The 21,131-nt window shown below is 42.1% G+C and overlaps 1 protein-coding gene across 1 annotated transcript in view; it reads left to right on the forward strand.

The window, feature by feature from the left end:
- Positions 1–21,131, forward strand: part of FAM120A (family with sequence similarity 120 member A) — a 100,595-nt gene that overhangs the window by 26,604 nt on the left and 52,860 nt on the right. The window contains exons 4-5 of the mRNA XM_079109218.1: positions 11,691–11,819; positions 12,612–12,708. Coding sequence (XP_078965344.1) covers positions 11,691–11,819; positions 12,612–12,708 — 226 coding nt within the window. The remainder of the gene's footprint in view (positions 1–11,690; positions 11,820–12,611; positions 12,709–21,131) is intronic.

The following is a 21,131-nucleotide window of genomic DNA, read 5'->3' on the forward strand; positions in this document are numbered from 1 at the left end:
TTTGCTGAGACTGTCTTTGAACTCTCGACCCTCTTGTCTCAGCCTCCTGAGCTGCTGGGATTACAGGCGTGCACCACCATGCTGGACACTTTTAACACTTTTAAATAGATCAAATATTTTTCCTCTTTTTCAAAAATATAACCTGAATATAGAGAAAAAATAGAGGCAGACAAGATGAGGTGGTTTGACCAAACCTCCTGATCTTATTAGTTGCTCTTGATAGTTTTCATATTTCTTTGCTGTTTTGGCTATGAGTAGAAGTCTGAGAGTAGCTCAGGTCCATCTCTCTCGGCTTTCCCTGTGTGCTGCGACCCCTGCTGCCAGCATGGTGCTTGCAGCCTCGTGCCTACTGTGCCTGGCTCTTGTGCAAGGAGCTGTGGCTGGAGAAGCCCATGGTCGCTGGCATTGCGTGGAGGCGCCTTCCCTCCCCAAGGAGCTGCCGACTTTCAGGCACTTTGAGGCGTTATCGTGTGAGAGCTACACTAGGTAACCTGTTGGGAGCTAGGTTGGTGATCATGTGGCTTTATCTTTCTGAAATCCTTTAGAAAATTAAGTTGAATATAAATTATAAATCAATAGTAAGATGGGCTTCTTTTGTTTCACCTTTTCGTCATAGCAGGGCGCATAGTTTAACTTCATAAACTTTCCAGAGAAGGGACCATTGCTTGCTTATTAGTGTTAATTGAAGTTAATTTAATGCATTCCCTTCCCACTAAGTCATTCTGTTGTTCATTAAGTAGAGAGCTAAGAAAAACTTCCTAAAAAAAATCTCAGAACTTCGTGAGCTCTAGAGAAAATAATGCTAGGGGCCTGAAAGACAAGTAGATGAAATATTTGTCCCTTTTTGTTTTTCTTTTTCATGACCTGAATGTTGTGGGGGTGGGGATGGAGACAGACAAGATGAGGTGGTTCAACTAAACCTTCTGATCTTATTCGTTGATCTTCATAGTTTTGACATTTGTTTTCCATTTTTACTGTCTTTAGAAGCCTGTGTTATCTTTTTTTTCCTGATTAAAAAAAGAATATGAAAAAAATCAAATAACATAAAAATAGATAATGTGGAAATGAAAGCTACTTACAGTCCCACTCCTGGGAAGCAACCACTTCTAATAGATAGCTATTTGATCTTCCAGAATTTAAAAGAAAATGTACGTCCTGCTAGTTAGTATTTGTCATTATAATTATTGTCGTGCACATTACCTACATGTTCTTAATGGTTCTTGTAAACCCTTTGGAATACAAATTGACTGTGCTGGGCTTTAAACTTTGAGTTCTTAGGAACCTGCATTTAGCAAGAAATTTATTCTTTGCTTATTTTTTATTTATATGTGGAATTGTTAAATGGAATAATTTTAAATACAAAACCAACAAACAAGATTGCTTGTTTATACCTTCTCTGTTCCCTGTTTTAAAATAAAGGTGAAAAGCATGCAGTTCTGAGGAATCTGCTAGAATATATTAGGATGTAGGAGTAGCCTCTCTGACTATGTTTTTTAGGTTGGGATGGGATCTCTGTCACAGTGCTGGGAAGAGAGGGGCATAGTATTTCTTTCAGATGCTCCTGCGTGGGGTGGGTTGGACTTCTGTGTGGTCCTCCTCTTGAAGTGGACAGCTGACCAATAGGGGCAAGGCACCCAGGAGGAGCCCTGCTGGCCTGAGTGGGTCTGAGAGGTAGCGGGGGAGTGTAGCACTGGGGTTAGAGATGGAGCGCAGGGCCTCAGGGATGCTACGTGAATGAGTGCAGCTCTTCGGGCCCCGGGAGGAGACAGGAGGAAGCGAGCAGAGGAAGGCTCCATGATAGTGCTTTTACTCTCTCTGCTTATGCTAGAATGTTCTGGTTTCATTTTAAATAAGCAGCATAATATCAGTCTTAAAAATAGCTGTGTAAACATTTTCCAGCTCACTTCCTACCCTTCGAGGCCGTGGCCTCTGCCCTGCACCTCCCAGGCTGCCTCTGGGACTTCCTGCTCAGAATACTCACCTGGCCCTGTATGTCATCACAGCACTGCTTCCTCGTCCCTGTCCTGCACTGCCCCCTTGTATCAGGCAGGTGACAGGTACTGCCCTCATGCTCCAGCCACATGCTGGAGGCTCCAGGGCAACTCTTACCCCGGAGAAGGTCACTCTTCTTAACACCAGACCACACGTTGACCCCACCAGCACCAGCCCTGAGTGTGTGTTCCCTCGACTTCCTGTCTCTTCCCACCCGCCGTGTCCCAGTTGGCTTCCCTTCCTGACCTTTTGGCCATGTCTTGGAGACATTGGCCTCTCTCACCTGTCTCTGGCACAAACTGTCTTCATCTTCACGGGTTCCCACGGTCTACAGGCTGTCTTTGCCTCGACTTTCTATAGCAGAGTCCCTTGTTCTACTTGCCTGGGCACTGGGTACCGTTGCACCAGCTCCCGTGGCTACTGCTAGAGTAATCCTCTCCTTTAGTTAGTAAAAGCTTTATTGAGATAGTTCACATACCATAAAGTCCAGGACTTCATACAATTTAATGGTTTTTAACATTCACAGAGTTATACAACCATTATCCATATCTAATTTTAGAATATTTTTGTTGCTCCCCAAAGAAACCATATGCTTGGTAATGTCCTCTCTTTCCCCACCCCAACCCCATGGCAACACTGACATACTTTCTGGCTCTATGGTTCACCTGCTCTGGATGTTTCATTATAAATAGAATCTCACAGTTGTGGTGTTTGTGTCACGTTTCTTTCACTTGGCATAGTGCTTTCAGTTCCTCCTTGTTGTGGCATATCTCAGCACCGCATCCTTTTTATGGCCGGACTAACTTTCTATTGTATGGCTATGCCACATTTGATTTATCCATTCATCAGTTGGTGGTCATTTGAGTCATTTCTACTATGGAATGATTATAAATAATGCTGCCATGAACAGGCGTACACAAACTTTTGTATGGGCATATGTTTTCAGTTCTCTTGGGTATAGACCTAGAATTGACTCGTCTGGGTCACATGGTAGCTCTGTGTTTAATGTTTCGAAGAACCACCAATCTGTTTTCCACAGCAACTGCACAGTTTACATTCCCTCCAGCAACAGTTGACCGTTCTGATTTCTCAACATCCGCATCAACACTTGCTATTGTCTGGTGTTTTATTTTAGCCACCCTGATGAGTTCATTGAGGTTTCTCAATTTGTTTTTGATGTGCATTTCTCTGATGATAGTGATGTCGAGCTGCTTGTGCTTAGTGGTCATTTCTTTTTTTTTTTTTTTTTTTTTTTTTATTGTAAACAAATGGGATACATGTTGTTTCTCTGTTTGTACATGGCATAAAGGCATACCATTTGTGTAATCATAAATTTACATAGAGCAATGTTGTTTGATTCATTCTGTTATTTTTTCCCTTCCCCCCACCCCTCCCACCCCTCTTTACCCTCTATACAGTAGTTCCTTCCTCCATACTTGCCCCCCTCCCTAACCCTAACTCTAACCCTTCCCTCCCCCCTTAGTGGTCATTTCTTCACCTACTTTTAATAGAGTTATTTGTCTTTTTATTGAGTTGTAAGAATTTTTAATACATTCCAAATGTAAGTGTTCTATCAAATATGTGATTTAGAAATATTTTATCTCCTGTGGTTTTATTTTCTTGGTGGTGTCCTCCAATAGCTCTCTGAGATGAGCTCTCTCAGCATATACTTCTGCTTCCGGGCCTACCACTCACTCAGTCCCATTTTGTCATCTGTCCTCATTCCCAGCTCCCACAGCCCTTAGCCAGTGCTTGAGGTCACTAGTCCTCTGAGTTGCATCATTCTTGGTCCTCTTGTCTTCACCTGGAAGGCTCCACCTCGTATCCTAAACCTGAATAGCCTTCCTTTCTCTTCTGCCTCCATTGCTGGTAGAGGTGACTCTTGGTGCTGGCTTTCCAGAGGCCCTCTTAGCCTCACTGTCCTCCTGGTGGAGCATCTCAAACTGGATATACTGCTTGTCCATCTTATCTGCCCACCCACAACCTCCACCCCCAGAGGTGCCCCAGTCTGTGCCCTCTGCTCTTAGAGAACCACACACTTGAGCAGGCAGATGCTACTGTGAGGATACAGTTTAAATGAAAGAAGGGTCCAAGTGGATGAAGAGATGAACTGTCTTCGGGTGTCAGGCAATCCTGTTGTCAAGATGTTCCTTCTTCCCAGTCATATCCCAGCAAGAGTTTCTGTAGACACTGAAAATGCTGATCCAAAAATTCATGTGCAATATCAAAGGACATGGGATAGCAACACTTTTCAAAAAAAAAAAAAAAAAAGAATAAATTTGAATGACTTAAAACTGTCGAATTTCAAGGTCACTCTAAGGCTACCATAATAATTCAGGCTGTTCATATAGATCAGTGGGCCAGATTAGAGTCCAGAAGTAGACCCACATATAAATGGTCAATTTCAGAAGTCCTAAGGTAACTAAATGGGGAAAGAATCATTTTTACAACAAATGAATATCCATATGCAAAAATAAGAATACAGAAATTAACTCTACAGGAAAACATAACAGAATCTTTATGACCTTGAGTTACACAAAGGTTTCTTAAGAATGAAAAGCAAACAACAAAGATAAAACTATTTGCAGAATGGAATATCTCTGATAAAGGACTTATATCCAAAATATATGAAGAAGGACACAAGAAATCAACCCAATAACAGATGATGGACACAAACTTTGAACAGGCATTTTAGAAAATGTTCAATAACTGCATAAAGAAATACTCCATACAGCTGAGGGAATGCAAAGGAAAGCCACCACGAGATCTCACAACTAACAACCAGTGGACTGAATGAAAACCTAGTGCAGATGTTGGGGAGCTCTCTCCACGGCTGTGAAGTGGAGAGCCTAAGGAGAGGTCAGTTTGAAAAGAGTTTGGTGGTGGTTTATATAGTTAGACATGCCCTCACTGTATAATTAGACAATCTCAATTCTTGGTATTTACCCTGGAGAAATGAAAAGCCATGTTCACAGAGACTTGTGTCTGAATGTTCATACCAGCTTTATTCGTTAAAACCAGATTCTGGAGTTAGCCTATGCATCTGTCATGTCAGCTGGTGAATGGATGGATAAATAGCAATAAAGGGAACACACTACTGATCTTGCATATGCATGAGTTTCAGGAGCATTATCTTAAATGAAAAGTCAAATCCAAAAGGAAATACATATGGCTGCCTTTTATAAAATTCTAGCAAAGACCAAACTGTAGTGATAGAAAGCAGAGCAGAGGTTGCCTGGGGTTGGAGTTGGAAGGGGTCTAAAGCATTTAGACAAATCAAATTGGTGGTACTGCAATTTCTTTTTTTTTTTTTTAATATAGTTTTAGTTGTCAGTGGACCTTTATTTTATTTTATTATTTATACTGAATAATATAAGAAGACTGAAGATTGAACCCAGGTCCTCACACAGGTCAGGCGCTCTACCACTGAGCCACAACCCCAGCCCCTGGTACTGCAATTTCTTGTAAAATGCAAATGCTTCATGTAAAACTTTTGAATATATAGATATTATTACCTAATTCCTAACAGCACATTGTAAAGTTTCCAAAAGCAAAGTGAAGTATCAAATACCAAGAAATTGTCAAAGACCTTAGGAGGACCTAATTTGTTTCAAGAGGGTTGATATGTAACTATAATCCTATTTACACAAAAGCAGCACACATCTGTTTTTACATTTTGCATGATCATTTTTAATTTTACTTCTTAGAGTATTTGGATTTCTAACGTCAAGTTAATATTTTCTAAACATCTTTGTAAGGAGAATATTTTAGGTCTCAAGCTGCTCTGTTCATCATGACTTGATACGCTATGAAGTACTACATAGTGTAGGTGAATGCACTCAGATTCCTGGGCTCCAGGGCCAGTGTTAGACAGCAACTGAGTATGTACTTGATAAACATTTCCACTAGATGGATTTCTAACTCATTTATGCACATGGGGAAAAACTGAAAAATCTTCCACATACTGCCTTGCCCACTGCCAGGGCGTGTGCTCCCCCCCAACACACATGTGGGCAACTAAGCAGTTTTTACTACTTCATAGGCTCACAATTAGTCACTTTAGTGTCCTGAATATCCACAAATTCCAAATTTCTACCAGTACAAAGACCCAAGAGGCTAAAATCCATATATCTCGTCTAAGGAAAAATGCCAAGGATGAAGATTATTTAAAAAATAAGTAAGACTTGATGACTCTTTGAGCCACAGTCAGTGACATCAAACTATTTAATGTACCCTCATTTCCAGCGAGTTTCACTGGCTCTTACATTCTTCCCTGGGTGGGGGAACTAACTTTTTGTGTTAAGAAACTCATGTATACAAATGTGTTCATCTGAGTCTTGTGGCCAACCTGATTCAGTTCTTTTTCTTTAAAAATGCAATGCGGATATAAGTAGTGGTCCCTATTCACCTGGTGAAGGACACTAAATGGTAGACAGGTTCAGTTTTTTGTGAGTACATAGTTATGAGGTGTTCTACATAGAAAAACTGACATTAACAGTTGTTTAAAGGAAAAAGGGACCAGAGTGAAAGAAAATTTTGAATGAGAATATCCATTCTTTAAAAAGGGGAAAGTGTGACCCAATGTAAAAATATAACACTTATTAATTTGGAAAATACTCATTTTCTTTCCTTCCTTCCTTCCTTCCTTCCTTCCTTCCTTCCTTCCTTCCTTCCTTCCTTCCTTCCTTCCTTTCCTTTCCTTTCTTCCTTTCCTTTCTTTTCTTTTTTCTTTTAACTGGGTATTGAACTCAGGGACACTGGACCACTGAGCCACATCCTCAACCCTGTTTTGTATTTTATTTAGAGACTGGACCTCACTGAGTTGTTTAGGGCCTTACCATTTCTGAGGCTGGCTTTGAACTCTTGATCCTACTGCCTCAGCCTCCTAAACTGCTGGGATTCCAGACATGCACCACTGTGCCCAGCTGGAACATGCTCGTTTTCTTTGTCTTTAAAAAAAAAAAAAAAAAAAAAAAGCAAAAGCAATATTCTGGATGAGGTGTCAAGGCTACTTAGAATGGAAGGAAGCATCATCTCTACAAACGTGAAACATGGTGCAGTGATTCAACTTTCTGAAGAAGTAAATGCCTGCCTAAAACAGAATGTCAATCCTGGTGTATCAAAAATTCAGCATCTGGGAACCCCATTCCCAGTCTTTTTGGGGGGCTGCTCCCCTGTAAACCCTGTGAGCAGTGGAAGCAGATTCCTGGGATTAGACCTATGTGGGGAGAACCTGGTACCTCTGGAGAGGGACCTGCCATCTTGCTCTTGTGCAGAAGTGTCATGTTTTCATCATGTGAAAGTCAAGACCCATTCAAATAATTCTTTCTGATAGTAAATTTAGAAAACTTTGAAGAGTTTTTAATTTACAATATTACATGAAAAGGAATCCTGGATTTAAATGGACTCCTGAGTACTGGGCTATGATAGGCTTAATTTAACAGTTGGAATATAATTTGGTAACTTCATTTAAATGAACTCACAGATGTAGGAAAATGCTTTATTTTTCAAAATATAACCAAGAATGAGACTGCAGAATCACAAGGTGTGAACTACTTGGAAACAGTGAATAAGGACTTAAATGCTTCTTTAGTAGGCTCATCTAATAATGTGCCTTCAGGAATCCAAAAGGGGTTGCTTTCTGTGGGTTTCAGTTACAGTGTACTGTGCTCAGCTGCCCTTAATGTGGCCCTTGAAAGGCTGACATAATTGACCGAGTTCAGCTGTAATGAATCAATGATCTCAATGGGAGTAGTCAGCAAATGGCTGCAGAGAGGGCTTCCTGAAGTGCCCTTTGGTGTGGTCGGGTGGCTAGGGACCACCTTGTGCTCCTGTAGTGTAGGGCGCCTTCCTGTGCTCACTACCACCCTAAGGGCATCTCTGCCTCCATCCACTGATGGAAAGCTTGCTGCCTTTCACAGGTGTGCCTGGGGATGTCCGACTGTGTGTAGATGGGCTGAAACCTCACACCACATGGCCTCAGCAGAAGTGCCCCAGCCCAGGCCCAGGAGTGTGGCCAGCTAGTGCCCACACCACTGTCTAACCCTATGACTCTGGTGTCCAAGGTGTTTTTTTTTAAATCTGAAATAAAGGTTGTCAAGAGTAGTCAAAGGACAGCTTATCGTGGGTGACACAAGATCATCAACCATGACCTGAGCCGGGGGCAGATTGCTAGGTCAGGTCCAATGGTGCCTGTGTTTTTATAAGCACTTTCCACATCATTCTTATTTGTCAATGATGTGTAGAAAATCACAGTAAAAAGCTTTAGGTAGGAAATTTGGGAAAAGATTATACCAAAAATGAAGTCTTTCACAGAAGAATATTTTTGCACAGAGGCAGTGATCATTTTCACATTAACAATGCCTATTTATTACTTAATTTTCTTGCCTGGAAGCAGAGGGTTGGATTAAATATTTTGGAGGTCTTTTCTAGCCCTAATTTTTTTTTAAATTTTCTTGCAAAGCAAATAGCAATGACATTGCCATGAAGTGCCCTGAAAAAGGCAATTATCATAAACATTCACTGCTGCTTCCCCTGCCCCAGGCTGCTGGCGATTGAACTTGGGGCTCTTTACCACTGACTGCATCCCCAGGCCTTTTTACTTTTTATTTTGAGACCAGGTCTTGCACAGTCGCTCAGGCTGGTCTGGAACTTGTGCCTTCCTCAGCCTCCCAAGTTGCTGGGATTACAAGTGTGTGCCATCACCACAGGCAGCGCTTGGTTTTTAATGAGACAATTTACCTTCTACTCTAACAGAGAGAAAATACGTTTGTTTCCAACTTTGGATCTGTTGCGATTTATTTGATTTTTTTTTTTTTCCTAATGTTAACTTTTTGAGCTAAAATATTAAAAAAATGAACAAAGGGAAGGAGGAAATAGAACTAATATTTTGTAACCTATCTCTATGCAGCAAACACTTCAGTTACTTGGTTTTTATGAGTAGACAAGGACAGATTAACCCTCCTGTGTGGTTACTGCTGATGTTGAGTCACTTGCTATTTGGGAAGATTTAGCCACATGGCTGGTGACACTTTTTTGAGTAAGCAGTCCTGATTTTTTTTTTTTTTTTTTTCCTGTTGCAAGTATTTTGATAAGTAACCTTCATCTACATGGTATGTATACCTATATGCCTACCTTTATTTCAGTGTGCTAGAGAATCCTGGCACCACAGTCAGTTGTATGGTAAATCCTGAAGCTCATTGCCTGTTTGGCCATGACAAGAGCATCATGTAGCATATACTAGAGGCTGCATGTACACCTAGGTTGTTGGCTCTTGTTTACAGTAAAACCCTTCCAGGTCTCCCTATGACTGTGGTTTTCTGTCTGCTGGCTGCCTGCCTTGAGGCAGGGTGGGGACTGTAGTAGTGTGAACAGGCCCTGAGGACAGTGCCTTAGAGCCCTCTTGTACAGGTTAGATCAGAGCATTCATCCTGAGCTGGATTTAGAAAGCTGGATTAGGAGCCATCCAGAGGAAAAGTGGGTGCTGGCTGCATAGTGGTCATGGAGATGGGACAGAGTACAGCTGTGCGATCAGCACGTCATAAAGGGTGGTGTTTGCAGTGTGAGCCGAACTAATGCCTTTGGTGCCATATAGCCACTCAGAAAAATGTAGGGGACACTTTAAAATTATAGAATCTGGCTGGGCACTGTTGTGTATGCCTGTAATCCTAACGACTTGTGAGGGCTAAGACAGGAGGATCGTCGCAAATTTGAGGTCAGCCTCAGCAACTTAGCAAGACCATGAGCAACTTAGAACCTGTCTCAAAATACAAAATAAAAAGGAACTGGGGATGTAGCTCAGTGGTAAAGCGCCCCTGGGTTAGTTCCCCAGTACCCCCTCCCCCAAATATATATATATATAGAGAGAGAAATAGATAGGTTCATTTCAAGGGTCTTTGAGCAACAGTGTGGTGGGGGTGTGCAGGGCAAGACTATACATGGGAACAAAAGCAGCAGATTCTGTCATTTCCTCTTGGAAGCGGGGTGGTGTCAGAGCTATCCAGGCACTGAGGCACGTGAGTAGGTTTGCACTCCCCCCTAACAGGGGATGAAGGGGTTCATAGTTGGGCCATTTTTATGTCTAATAATTTCTTTTCTTGTGAGAACTGTCATGTATTTGTTTTTTTGTGTGAAATTAGCTAAAATGACCAGCATTTACTGTGTGCTGCAGGGTGAGGGAGTTGTTGCTGGCTTGTAGAATTCAGGATTTGAGTGGTTAGCTGACCACGTATACACAGAGAGAGCAAGGCTGAGGCCTGGCCACCAGGGATCCTCTGCAGATGTGCCGCCCCTCCTGGGGGCATGCTCACTGGGAGTGAAGTGCCCAGTGTCTCCCAACAGGAGCAGGAGAGTAATGCAGTGCAGGGCAGCTCAAGGCCCCCATTCTGACCCTGCTCCTCTAGTGTCAGGGCAGCTTTCTCACTTACCTGTGGGATTGTTGAAACATCCCTCAAGAGGTGGGCATGGACAGTCTGACCTAGGCTGGGCCTAGAGCACTTGCCTCCCTGTGTCTGCAGTGAACATGAGTGTGAAGTGACTTTTCACATTCTGCAGAGAGGCACTGGGTTTCTAGGAACGTGTGGATGGTGGTCTACATCAGCAAACATTCCATTTTTGCTTTGGAGGCCCTTATAATTCCATTTTCTTCCCCCAGATACTAGTAACCAAAACAAAGGGAACATGTTGCCTTAGGTGAAGAGCAGCTACTCAAACATAGAGAAACATGTTCTAGAAGTCTAAACTGGTCCTCGCTGGGCTAAAGTCAAAGTATCAGCAGGCTGTGTTCCTTTTGCCAGCTTCAGGGAGAATGTTCCCTGGTCTTTGCCAGCTTTAGCAGCTGCCCATATTGATGGGCTTAGGGACCCCTCCTCTATTGTCGAAGCCAACAATGGCTGGTCAGGTCTTTCTCAGGCTGCCTCACCCTGACACTAACTGTTCTGCCTCCTTTCCCACTTTGAGAGGACCCCGGTGATTACATTGGGACTCTCCAAATAGTCCTGGACAGTACTCTTATTTTAAGGTCAGTTGACTAGTAACTTTAGTTCCATCTTGCCACCCAGCATAGCATATTCATTGGCTCTGGAGAGTGGGATGTGGTCAGTGTTTGGAGACTCTTGTTCTGCTCACCCCAAAACTTTTATCAAATATTTTTGCCTTTTTAAACAAATCCCATAACTTTTTCTGATACCAGCTCTTCCTGGCTAATGAGATATTCCTACACTGTATTTGATGTTCTGTCACTCTTCCATAAGACATGCCCTTCATCAGGCAGTGGTACCATTGTTCTACAGTTCAGAGCTAAACTTGGCCTTTTATAGTGTCTTCAGGCGCTTGGTGATTACCTTTATTCTTATAGTTTTTCAGAGAGTCCTAAGTTAGAGCTGCTGATGGCTCCAGGCTTCTCATGGGTTGCTTTGTACTTAGCTTGTAGTGGGTCCGGGTCCTATTATCAGACTTCTCAGACTAACGAAAGGTTGTCAATACTCTTTTAATCTAACAGGGTTTTAGCATCTGAATTGTATTTCATCAACTGAAAGAAAAGTCTAGTTCTTGAACTTCAGAGCATGGACAATTTAGGGAAGTTGTAGTGCCAAGATGGATGATAGGCAGCACCATGTTGGAATTTCTGGGCCCTGCATCCTGATTTGCCCTGCTCTGTGTCCCACGCCCATGGCTGACATGTACATTTGCTTTTCCAGGTCCGGGCCCACCAGCTGGTCTTGCCACCCTGCGATGTAGTGATCAAAGCTGTTGCTGACTACGTCCGCAACATTCAAGACACCTCTGACCTGGATGCCATAGCTAAAGATGTTTTCCAGCATTCACAGGTAAAAAAGCAGACTCATCGTAGGCCTTTGCATTGGTGGTATGGCCCATTTGTGAAGGGGATTCAGCAGGTGCAAGCTGACTGGGTATGTCCAGCTGGGCCAGACGGGCCATTCTGAAGGGGCTCCTAAGGGCTAAGGGGCCAGAGGGCTCCCACCAGGTAGTCTCAGTTACTTCACCTTGCTTATCCAAGCCTGAACAAGAGGGTTTAAAGTAGATGATTGCTGAGTTTGCTGCTTCTAGTTCTCTATCATAATAAGACCTGTATTCCAGAGTTGGCAGAAGATAAACTGAATGAAATTGGTCAGATGGTATTGTGAATTTCTGATTTGTCTCTATCCTTAAGGGGATAGTCAAGGATTTTCTTTTTTGGAAAGTAAAACATGTGAACAAAGCAGTTTTAGTCGAATAAGTGCAGTTTGGGAGCACCCCCCTATTTCTAGACACATCCCTGATCAGTGTGCTGCAGTCTGTTCCACCAGCTGCAGGAGGCAGGTCGAATCTCTTGGCAGGACCAGTTACTGCAGAATTGAAGTCAGAGAAGTCACAGAGCCAGAGCCCAGCTCTGCTATCAGCTCAGAGTTCTGCTTTCTAATTGCATTGCTTTAAAATAATTAATTTTGGGTTTGATTCTTCAGTAGTAATCTCTTGATTTTTCCCTGAAGGTTTTAATGTCATTCTAAATTCTTATCTAACTTGAAAGGCTGCAGATTATTATACATGTGCTGAATTATAAAAATATGTTCATACAGATGATTAGTGGCATAACTAAGGTTTTCCTACATCTGTTTCAGTCTAGAACAGATGACAAAGTTATTCGATTTAAGAGAGCAATTGGATATTACTCAGCGACTAGTAAGCCTATGTCATTTCATCCACCACATTACTTAGGTAAGTAAATAAGGCCTCTCTGTGATCAGTATTGACCATGCAATAATGCAGAGGTTTGCTAACTTCATCGAGTCTCGTAGGTTTGTTCTTTAGAAGTGTGATTTTCTGCATTTATGCCCATAAGTGTAGCTAACTTGCTAGTAACCCCTGATAATATTGAGGAGCAAGAGCAAACTTAACAGAAACTTAACTTAGAGAAAAGCAGGGACCATTGAAACACAGGTTGGCAGGTCTTAACTATGTGGAGGTCTTGGTGTCTCTGACCCTTTGAATACAGGAGAACTCTTGGTCTTAAATGACTTCATAAGTGCGGTGGATTTGTAGTTTTTTAAATTTTATTTTATTTTTTTCTTTTGCAAAAGACCAGAATTCATTAGTGTCAAGATTGGAGACCCAAAATAATGATAAGCCTGAAGCCTGCTTACATGTAATGTCTCATAGGAGGCTGCTGAGCACTGAACCATGAGTATGCTCCTCTTTCCTAAATCAAATCTGCCTTATAAAGGTCCAGAGTGGTAAAGTTAATGAAATAGTACCCCAAATCTATTGAAATTGTCATTTGTTTCATGTCTGCTGTTAACAAAAGAAGGCATGTTCAAGAGACTGTTGCAGGAGTTAAACTTTTTACTGATTTCTGAAGTTTAATTCCAAGGCTGAAACTGTCCCTAAGAACTGCCCTTGACCATAGGAGCATTTTTCCACAGATACCTGTTTAGAGCTGCCTATGTGCCAGATGCTTGGGACACAGCGCAGAGACATAAAGGCTGGGGGTGAAGGAGGTGGGGCCAGAGAGCCAGGGCTGCCTGGCCATCTGTTGGCGACACAGGTAGCAACAGCCTTCTGATAAGATGCTCTGCTTCATTCTTCTTCCCCTGCAGTTCATTATCCTCACAGCAGCCAGAGTCATGTTCAAAAATGTGAATCAGATCATGCCTACAACCTCCATTGGCCCACTGCTCTTGGAGGAGACTACCACTCCTCACCCTGCCCAGTCCGTGGCCCAGCGCTCTTCCTGCCTTGAGTGCACTGAGCTGGCTTCTGCCTGGGGCCTTGTCACCAGTTCTTGGACCTGGAAGACTCTTTTCCCTAACTGCATGTGCTTGGGTCAGCCCAGGCTTGCTGGTTTGTCCTGCAATGTCATTGGGTGTTCTCAGTTACTGTAAACTGGCCAGCTACACTGCTTCACCCCTCCCAACCTGAGAATGTAGGGACCATTTTGTATACCCAGTAGATGAATCCTTACTGAATAGCTTGACTGAATTGACTGTTTTTAAATCAGCAGAGTGAAATAAGGGATATTTGGGATTATTCTTGGAAGAGTATGAGGTGCTAGAAAGGGAGAGGCTATGCTTTTATGGCAGTTAGTGTCTACTGCATACCTTATACATAGAAGATGTGATAGTTTAATAAGTGCTTGTTGAGACAATAGAGAGCATGTATTTGACTCTAGAACTTGTACCTGGGCATTGGGCCCCACTGTCTCCTGGCCTCAGGCTCCCTGTACTGTTAGGATGGTGTCATTATCTAGATATTAAAGAGAAAGCGTATGTGAAGAACTTGTTCAATAGCAGATGCCATTATTGTTATTCTTATAACGTAAAAAGGCCCCAAATGATTGAATATTAAAGTGAATAGTTAGGAAGCCTGAGCATTGCTTACAGAGGTAGACTGGCATCCTCAAGTATCTCCATTAATATTCTCCTCCTCTTGTGTATTAGTTTGTTCTTTTGCTACTATAACAAAATATCTGAAACTAGGTATCTATAAACAAAAGAGGTTTATTTAACTCAAGTTCTGGAAATTCATGGTCCTATCTTTGATTGGCAGATGGAACCACAAGGAAAGGAGTGTTTGCTGGAGTGAGAGATCATATCACAAAGCATGCAGCCAGAGACATACTGAGGTTCTACTGTCTATTCTGAGGCAGCAACCATGGTGGCCTAACAACCTCCCACTAAGTTCTGTCTCTTGAAAGTTGCATTGCTTCCTACACCACCAAACCGAGCACCAAGATTCTAGCATACAAACCTTTGGAAGACAAACCACATCCAAACCATAGCATATGGTACAATCTCTGTGGCATTTGTAGTTTAAGCAGTTGTAACAGTTTACTTGGGAGTAGAACTTTTATTCAGGAGGGGAAAACATAGGAAAATAAATATGGAGAAACACTGTATAATCAGTCTGCTTTCCACAGGTTCTGTGAATTCAATCAATGAGGTCAAAAGTATTTAAAAAAAAAGTCTGTACTGAATATGTACAGAAGTTTTTTTTCTTGTTTTTATTTCCAAAGTAGTACAGAACAAAAGCTATTTACATGGTATTCTGTAAGTCATCTAGAGATGATTTAAAGTATATTGGAGAATTTATGTAGGTTATATGCAAATTCTATGCCATTTTATATAAGGGACTTGGACCATGTGTAGTTTTGATGTCTTTGGGGAACCAGTCCTCTGGGGATACTGAGGGACACCTAACATTTAGCAGTGATCTGGGTTAATGATAACCAGCTGGAAGATGGTTTTGATAAGCATATATTATTCAGCTGGTGGCACATGCTGTAATCCCAGCATCTTGGGAGGCCAAGGCAGGAGATTTGCAAAGTTGTGATCAGCCCAGGCAACTTAGCAAGACCTTATCTCAAAATAAAAAATAAAAAGGGTTTGGGGTGCCACTCAGCAGCAGAGAGACCTCCAGGGTTCAATCTCCACTACCACAAATAATGATAAATGTTCTACAAGTGCTTTCATCTTGTTAATTAATCATTAAATGACATGGTAGGTAAGTTGTTTTATAGATAGGGTTAGCTCTGAATTGAATTTCATTTTCTCTTTAATTACACAGTGGTTTATGGAGGACGGGGGTCTAATTGGTAAAGAATTTGAGATTTTAGGGTGATTTTAGACTAGTACAGGTGATGGCTCCCTAGAAGTCCTTCTGTACAGCTTTTCATTATGGTTGCAGAAATCAGAATCATGCCTGTGGACCAACAGGTGCAGGCAGGCACAGAACATCAGGGTAGGGAGTGGGGTGGTGTAGAACTCAGGGTGTCTGCTGTGTGACTGGAGGTGAGACTACAGAGAGATGAGGTGAGATTAGGAAGGCAGGTTTATCCTAATTTGAAACCTGCAAAAATGGAGTCTTTGTTTTTTTTCTTAAAACTCTAGAGATACAAGCAGTATGGAGAGAGTGCTTGCTGGTTTTCACTCTGTCCCAGTGCATCCTCCCAATGAAAGCAACAGGACGAGAAGCTGCATCTATTTCCCTGGGGAGTTACTTCTTGGCATCCCAAGTGAGATGAGAGGGGAACGTTTTTATAAGTGACAGGCAGTTGTAAGTGGTTCTTGGTGAGCGCTCCTACAACAGAGCTGATGGCATCATGCCATTCTATAGGAAGATTTTTCTGAATTTTGAACAACCAATGTGGGGGCATAATTTTCTTGTTTGTTAGAACCTGTCTTCATTGATTATTTCAGAAACTAGAATGCGTGGAGAATTTTAAAGACTTTTTAAGAAAATCATGCTAGTAGTTTGGATATCTCCGGGTGCGGGGGTGTGGAATGGGATGCATTGGCTCTAGCCAGAGGTTTGTAAACCTGACTGGAATTATAGAGTCTCCCTTGAACTACTATGTCAGGAGTTCAGTTGGGACTCAGGTATCTGTACATAATGTTCAGCTTCTTATCACTATAACAAGTAGGGAGTCTACTTATGAAGAAAAGACGCGTATATAGCTCAGAGTTTGGTAGTTGCCAGGGCATTGTGCTGGCATCGACCCATTTCTGGTGACAGTCTTCTCAACTACATCATGTGGCAGATGGCTGTGTGGGAGTGTGTGGGAGCAGGTGATCACATCTAGATACAGGAAGCCAGAGAGTTGGGTGGGGCCAGGCCAGGCTTGTATAACCACCTTCTGGAGATCACCACCAAGAGGTCACATGAGAGCTACCTGCATCCTTTCCAAGGTCAGTGATCTCAGTGGACCTATGCTTTCCCTCCAGACCCCACCCATTAAAGGTCCACACCACCCTCACACCACAACCCTAGGAACCAGGCTTCTAACCTGTCTGCTTTAGCAGGGACATCTAGCATCCAAACCACAGACTTATATTTAAAGAAGCAAAAATCTGCTTGCTCTGGCTTTCCATCCTGGCATTTGGGAATCACCACTTATCCTCCATTTCTCTCCTTTTTAACCTGTGGGTATTTTATAGTGTTGAAAAGAAAACTTGAATTTCCCAACAGTTACTGAAAGTCTAACGAAGGAAATCGGCAAGCACATATGCACATTTTGCTGCCCCAGCAGTGCTGTCAGGAACAATCTGGGTAGATGTGGGTTGTCTGGGTAGATGTGGGTTGTTTTGTATAGTGCTGGGGATGGAATCCAGGGCCTTGTGCGATCTAGGCAAGTGCTTTACCACTGAGCTGCAGATATAGAGTATTTTTTAAATTTAATTATTGTATTTATTTTTTATTATTACTACTGTTTATTTTATCATCCACCTATTATCTATCCTGTCTTTCTTTTCTTCCTTCTTTCCTTCTTCCTTTCTGTGCTGGGGATTGAACTCAGAGCCCCACGCATACTAGGCAAGTACTCTGCCACCGAGCTGCATCTCCTACCCTTTTTACTTTGAGATAGGGTCTCACTGAGTTGCCAAGGCTCGCTTGAATTTGTAATTCTCCTGCCTCAACCTTCTGGGTAACTGGGATTATAGCTGTGTACCACCATGCTTGGCTACAAATATGGGGTGATAGAAGAAGGTGTTTGTGTCTATACTGTCTTCATGGACCCCCAGAAATGATCTAGTCATAGACTTTTAAGAATAAGTACAGGTGTGATGAGTGCTTATTTTTTATGTATTCACTGTCATAAACAGTGTGCTGGGACCTGCTGCTCCAAGGAATGATTGTGATTTGTCCTGTCACAGCACATGATCTGCTGTATGCTCTAGCTCACCAGTAAGCCCCTCTGAATGCAAGCACAAATAAGACATATCACAGTTGAGTTCTCAAAAGGTTTACTTTTCTGGTTAAGCCAGTACCTTCAAAATCACTGACAGAATTTTTAAAGTAACAAATAACAGATGTTAAGGTCTCCCAGATCTGTGGACGTAGAACCTGTGAGCACAGCTGAGTCCTCACAAACACTTTAAAAATGGCACAAACCCACTGAGGTTAAGGAAGTAGCTACTATGTCTTAACTGGCCTTCCTCGTGAAGAGTAAATGAACTTCCAGGATCCACTGGTTAGAATGGCTCAAATACAAAAACTTGACAACACCAAATGCTGGTGAGGATCTAGAACAACAGGAACTCTCTCTATTGCTGGTAAAAAGGTAAAAACGGTGCTGACACTTTACAGGACAGTTGGATGATTTTTCACAAGCGAAACACACACCTACCATATGTTCCAGTGTTAGGCAGCTTTGCATTGCTGTGACCTGACAAGAACATCTTGGAAGAGGGAAAGTTTATTTTGGACTTGGTTTCAGAGGCTCCATCCATGGCCAGCCAAGCACATTGTTCTAGGCCTGAGGTGAGGCAAAACATCATGATGGAAGAGCCTAGCAGAGGAAAAATGCTTAGCTCAGGGCAGCCAGGAAGCAGAGTGGGAAGAGCCAGGGACAAAATAATGTAATCCTCAAGCATGCCCCAGTGACACACCTCCTCCAACCATGCCCCACCTGCCCACAGTTACCACCCAGTAGTCCATCAGGTGGATCAGTCCACTGATTAGGTTGTGGCTCCTGTGACCTAAACCTTTTACCTCCTGCATTTACACAGGAGCTTTTAGGGAACACCTCATATCCAAACAATAACTTCCAACAATCATGTCACAGGGATATTTATCCAAAGAAGTTGAAAACCTATGTCCACAAAAGTCTGCACTTGTATGTTTATAGCAGAGCTTTATTTATAATTGGCCAAACTTGGAAGCAACCAAGTTGTTCTTAAGTAGATAATTGGATAAAGAAACTGCCCCATGTCTGGACAATGGAATATTATTCACTACTAGAAAGAAATGAGCTATCCAACCTTGAAAAGATATGGAGAAACCATAAGTACACATTAGTAAGTGAAGGAAACCAATCTGATAAGTCTACACAACTGTGTGATTCCAACTGTGTGGCATTCTAGAAAAGGCAGAACTATGGAGACAGTAAAAAAGATGAGTAATTGCCAGGTTTATGGAGAGGGAAGGATGATGGGGAGCTCAGAGCTGCACCAATGGACAGTGCAGCCAGTCTGTTTGGTTCCATAGTAGTGGATGGGTGTGCATTTTACACACCATCCAAAGCCACAGCAGCTCAGCACCCAAAATAAGCTACCCAAACTGTAGACTTTAATTAGCAATAAGATACCAGTATTGGCTCATCAGTTGAAACAAATGAAACACCAATGCAAAAATATATACTTCTTACCTAAGTTTTCTGTGAACCTAAAACTACTCAAAAAAATAAAATCTACTCATTTTTTGGTTGTTGTTGAAGTGAAACTCCTTGAATTGTTTGTTCCATGCCAAGCACTGTTGTGGGTGTTGGCTACTGTAGTTAACAAGATGGTCATCATCGATGTTCTCATTGACCAAGTGAAAAGGAATCCTACAGGAGAGAAGACTGGAAACTCAAGGAAGACCAACCTGATATAATATATACTTATATAATATATAATTAAATTAGGGGTTGATTCTGATTAATTTAATGTTGAGAGTAAGGTTTGCATATTTAGTAAGAGGTTAACAAGGTGAAGATATAGAAGGAAGTATATTCCATGCAGAGAAGATGCATGTGCAAAGGGCCTGAGGTGAGAAGACATGGTGTAAGAAAAGGAAGACCATAAATAACTGTAACCATCACACTGCAGTGTATTTGTCAGTAGAACTCTCTGACTGTGTTCCCTACCCTCACACCCTAAATTTCATACTAAATCATTCTTCTTGTCTTTTTAGCATGTCTGTATCCCTGGATACTGAATAGGTTCATTTGTGTCATTAAATGAAATCATATAGCATCCATTCTCTGACTCACTGTTCTAGCTCAATACTCTTATTACTGTGTTTCTTTCCTTTAAAAAATATTTTTAGTTGTAGATATACATAATACCTTTTTTCGTTTATTTTTATGTGGTGCTGAGGATCGAACCCCATGCCCCATGCATGCTAGGCAAGCACTCTACCACTGAGCCACAACCCCAGCCCTATTATTCTGTTTCTTTTTCTTTGGCATAGTTGATTTTTTTTTTTTTTTTTAACTGCTGTATAGCATTCCATTGTATTACTATGTATTACTTTTTGCTGTTGATAGAAAACTGGTTGTTTCCCCTGGATCACCATTGCAAGCAGTGTCATCTGAGCTTTCTTGTATGTGACCTACTGTGCCCATGCACAGCACTCTGGCAGACTTGCCTGTTCATGTCTGCGCTGTTGCCCAGCATGAGTGCAATTTATTCTTCCAGAAGTAGGGTGCTCTCTAGTTACTCCACGGGCTTTACTCATCTGGTGATCGTGGAATTATGGCCCAGGGTGGTTTCAGTTTCATTTCCCTGGTTATTAAGGCTGAGAATCTATAACTGTTTATGGACCTATAGTGTTACCTTATTGAAAATCATGATCATCTTGATTGCCTATGTTTCTGTTGGGTTGTTTTTCTTTTTGTGTCAATTCATAGGAGTTCTTAATATATGTTGGATACTAGTCCTTTGTCACCTTTCTAAGTTACAAAAGTAACCTCACAGTTTATGGCTTGCATATTTCTTTTTTGATGACATACTTTGATACTAGATTCTTAGTTTTAACATCAGAAGCATGTGGTTTTTCCTTTTATTTTTTATTAAAAATCCCTCTCTTAGCCACCTGGTGGCACATGCCTATAATTCCAGCAACCCAGGAGGGTGAGGCAGGAGGATTGCAAGTTCTAGGGGAGCCTCAGCAACTTAGTGAGACTCTTGTTTAAAAAAAAGTGGGGGGGGGGGGCAGCTGGGACATAGCTCCGTGGTAAAGCACCTCTGGGTTCAACCCCAGTGCAAAACAAAACAACCCAATAATTCCTTTCTTGTATTTATAAATAAAGTGTTGCTATGCCTGAGGTTTGCTTCAGTCAAATGGCAGTTGGGGGAGGAAGGGCAGTTGGGCTGGGCATTCTGAAGGTGTGACAGGTGCCTGGGGCTCATTGTGCATCCTTTCACTTGTGTGTGTACTTTAGTGTTCAGAAGAACAAAAAGACAGTGTAAAGGAAGAATGCCTATCTAGTCTGAGATCACAAACATATTTTTTGTTTTCTCCTAAAAGTTTCTATGTATGGTTTTTACCTTGAACCTACCTGCATTGGATTTCACAGAGTTTACGTGGATGACCCGCTGCCCCAGCACTGCTGGAGAGCAGGCTGCCCGTGCTGTCCTCAGCAGAGTCTCTGCAGGTCTGCC

The sequence above is a fragment of the Sciurus vulgaris genome (genome assembly GCF_902686455.1).
Source record: "Sciurus vulgaris genome assembly, chromosome: 13".
In the NCBI taxonomy this organism is placed as follows: domain Eukaryota; kingdom Metazoa; phylum Chordata; class Mammalia; order Rodentia; family Sciuridae; genus Sciurus; species Sciurus vulgaris.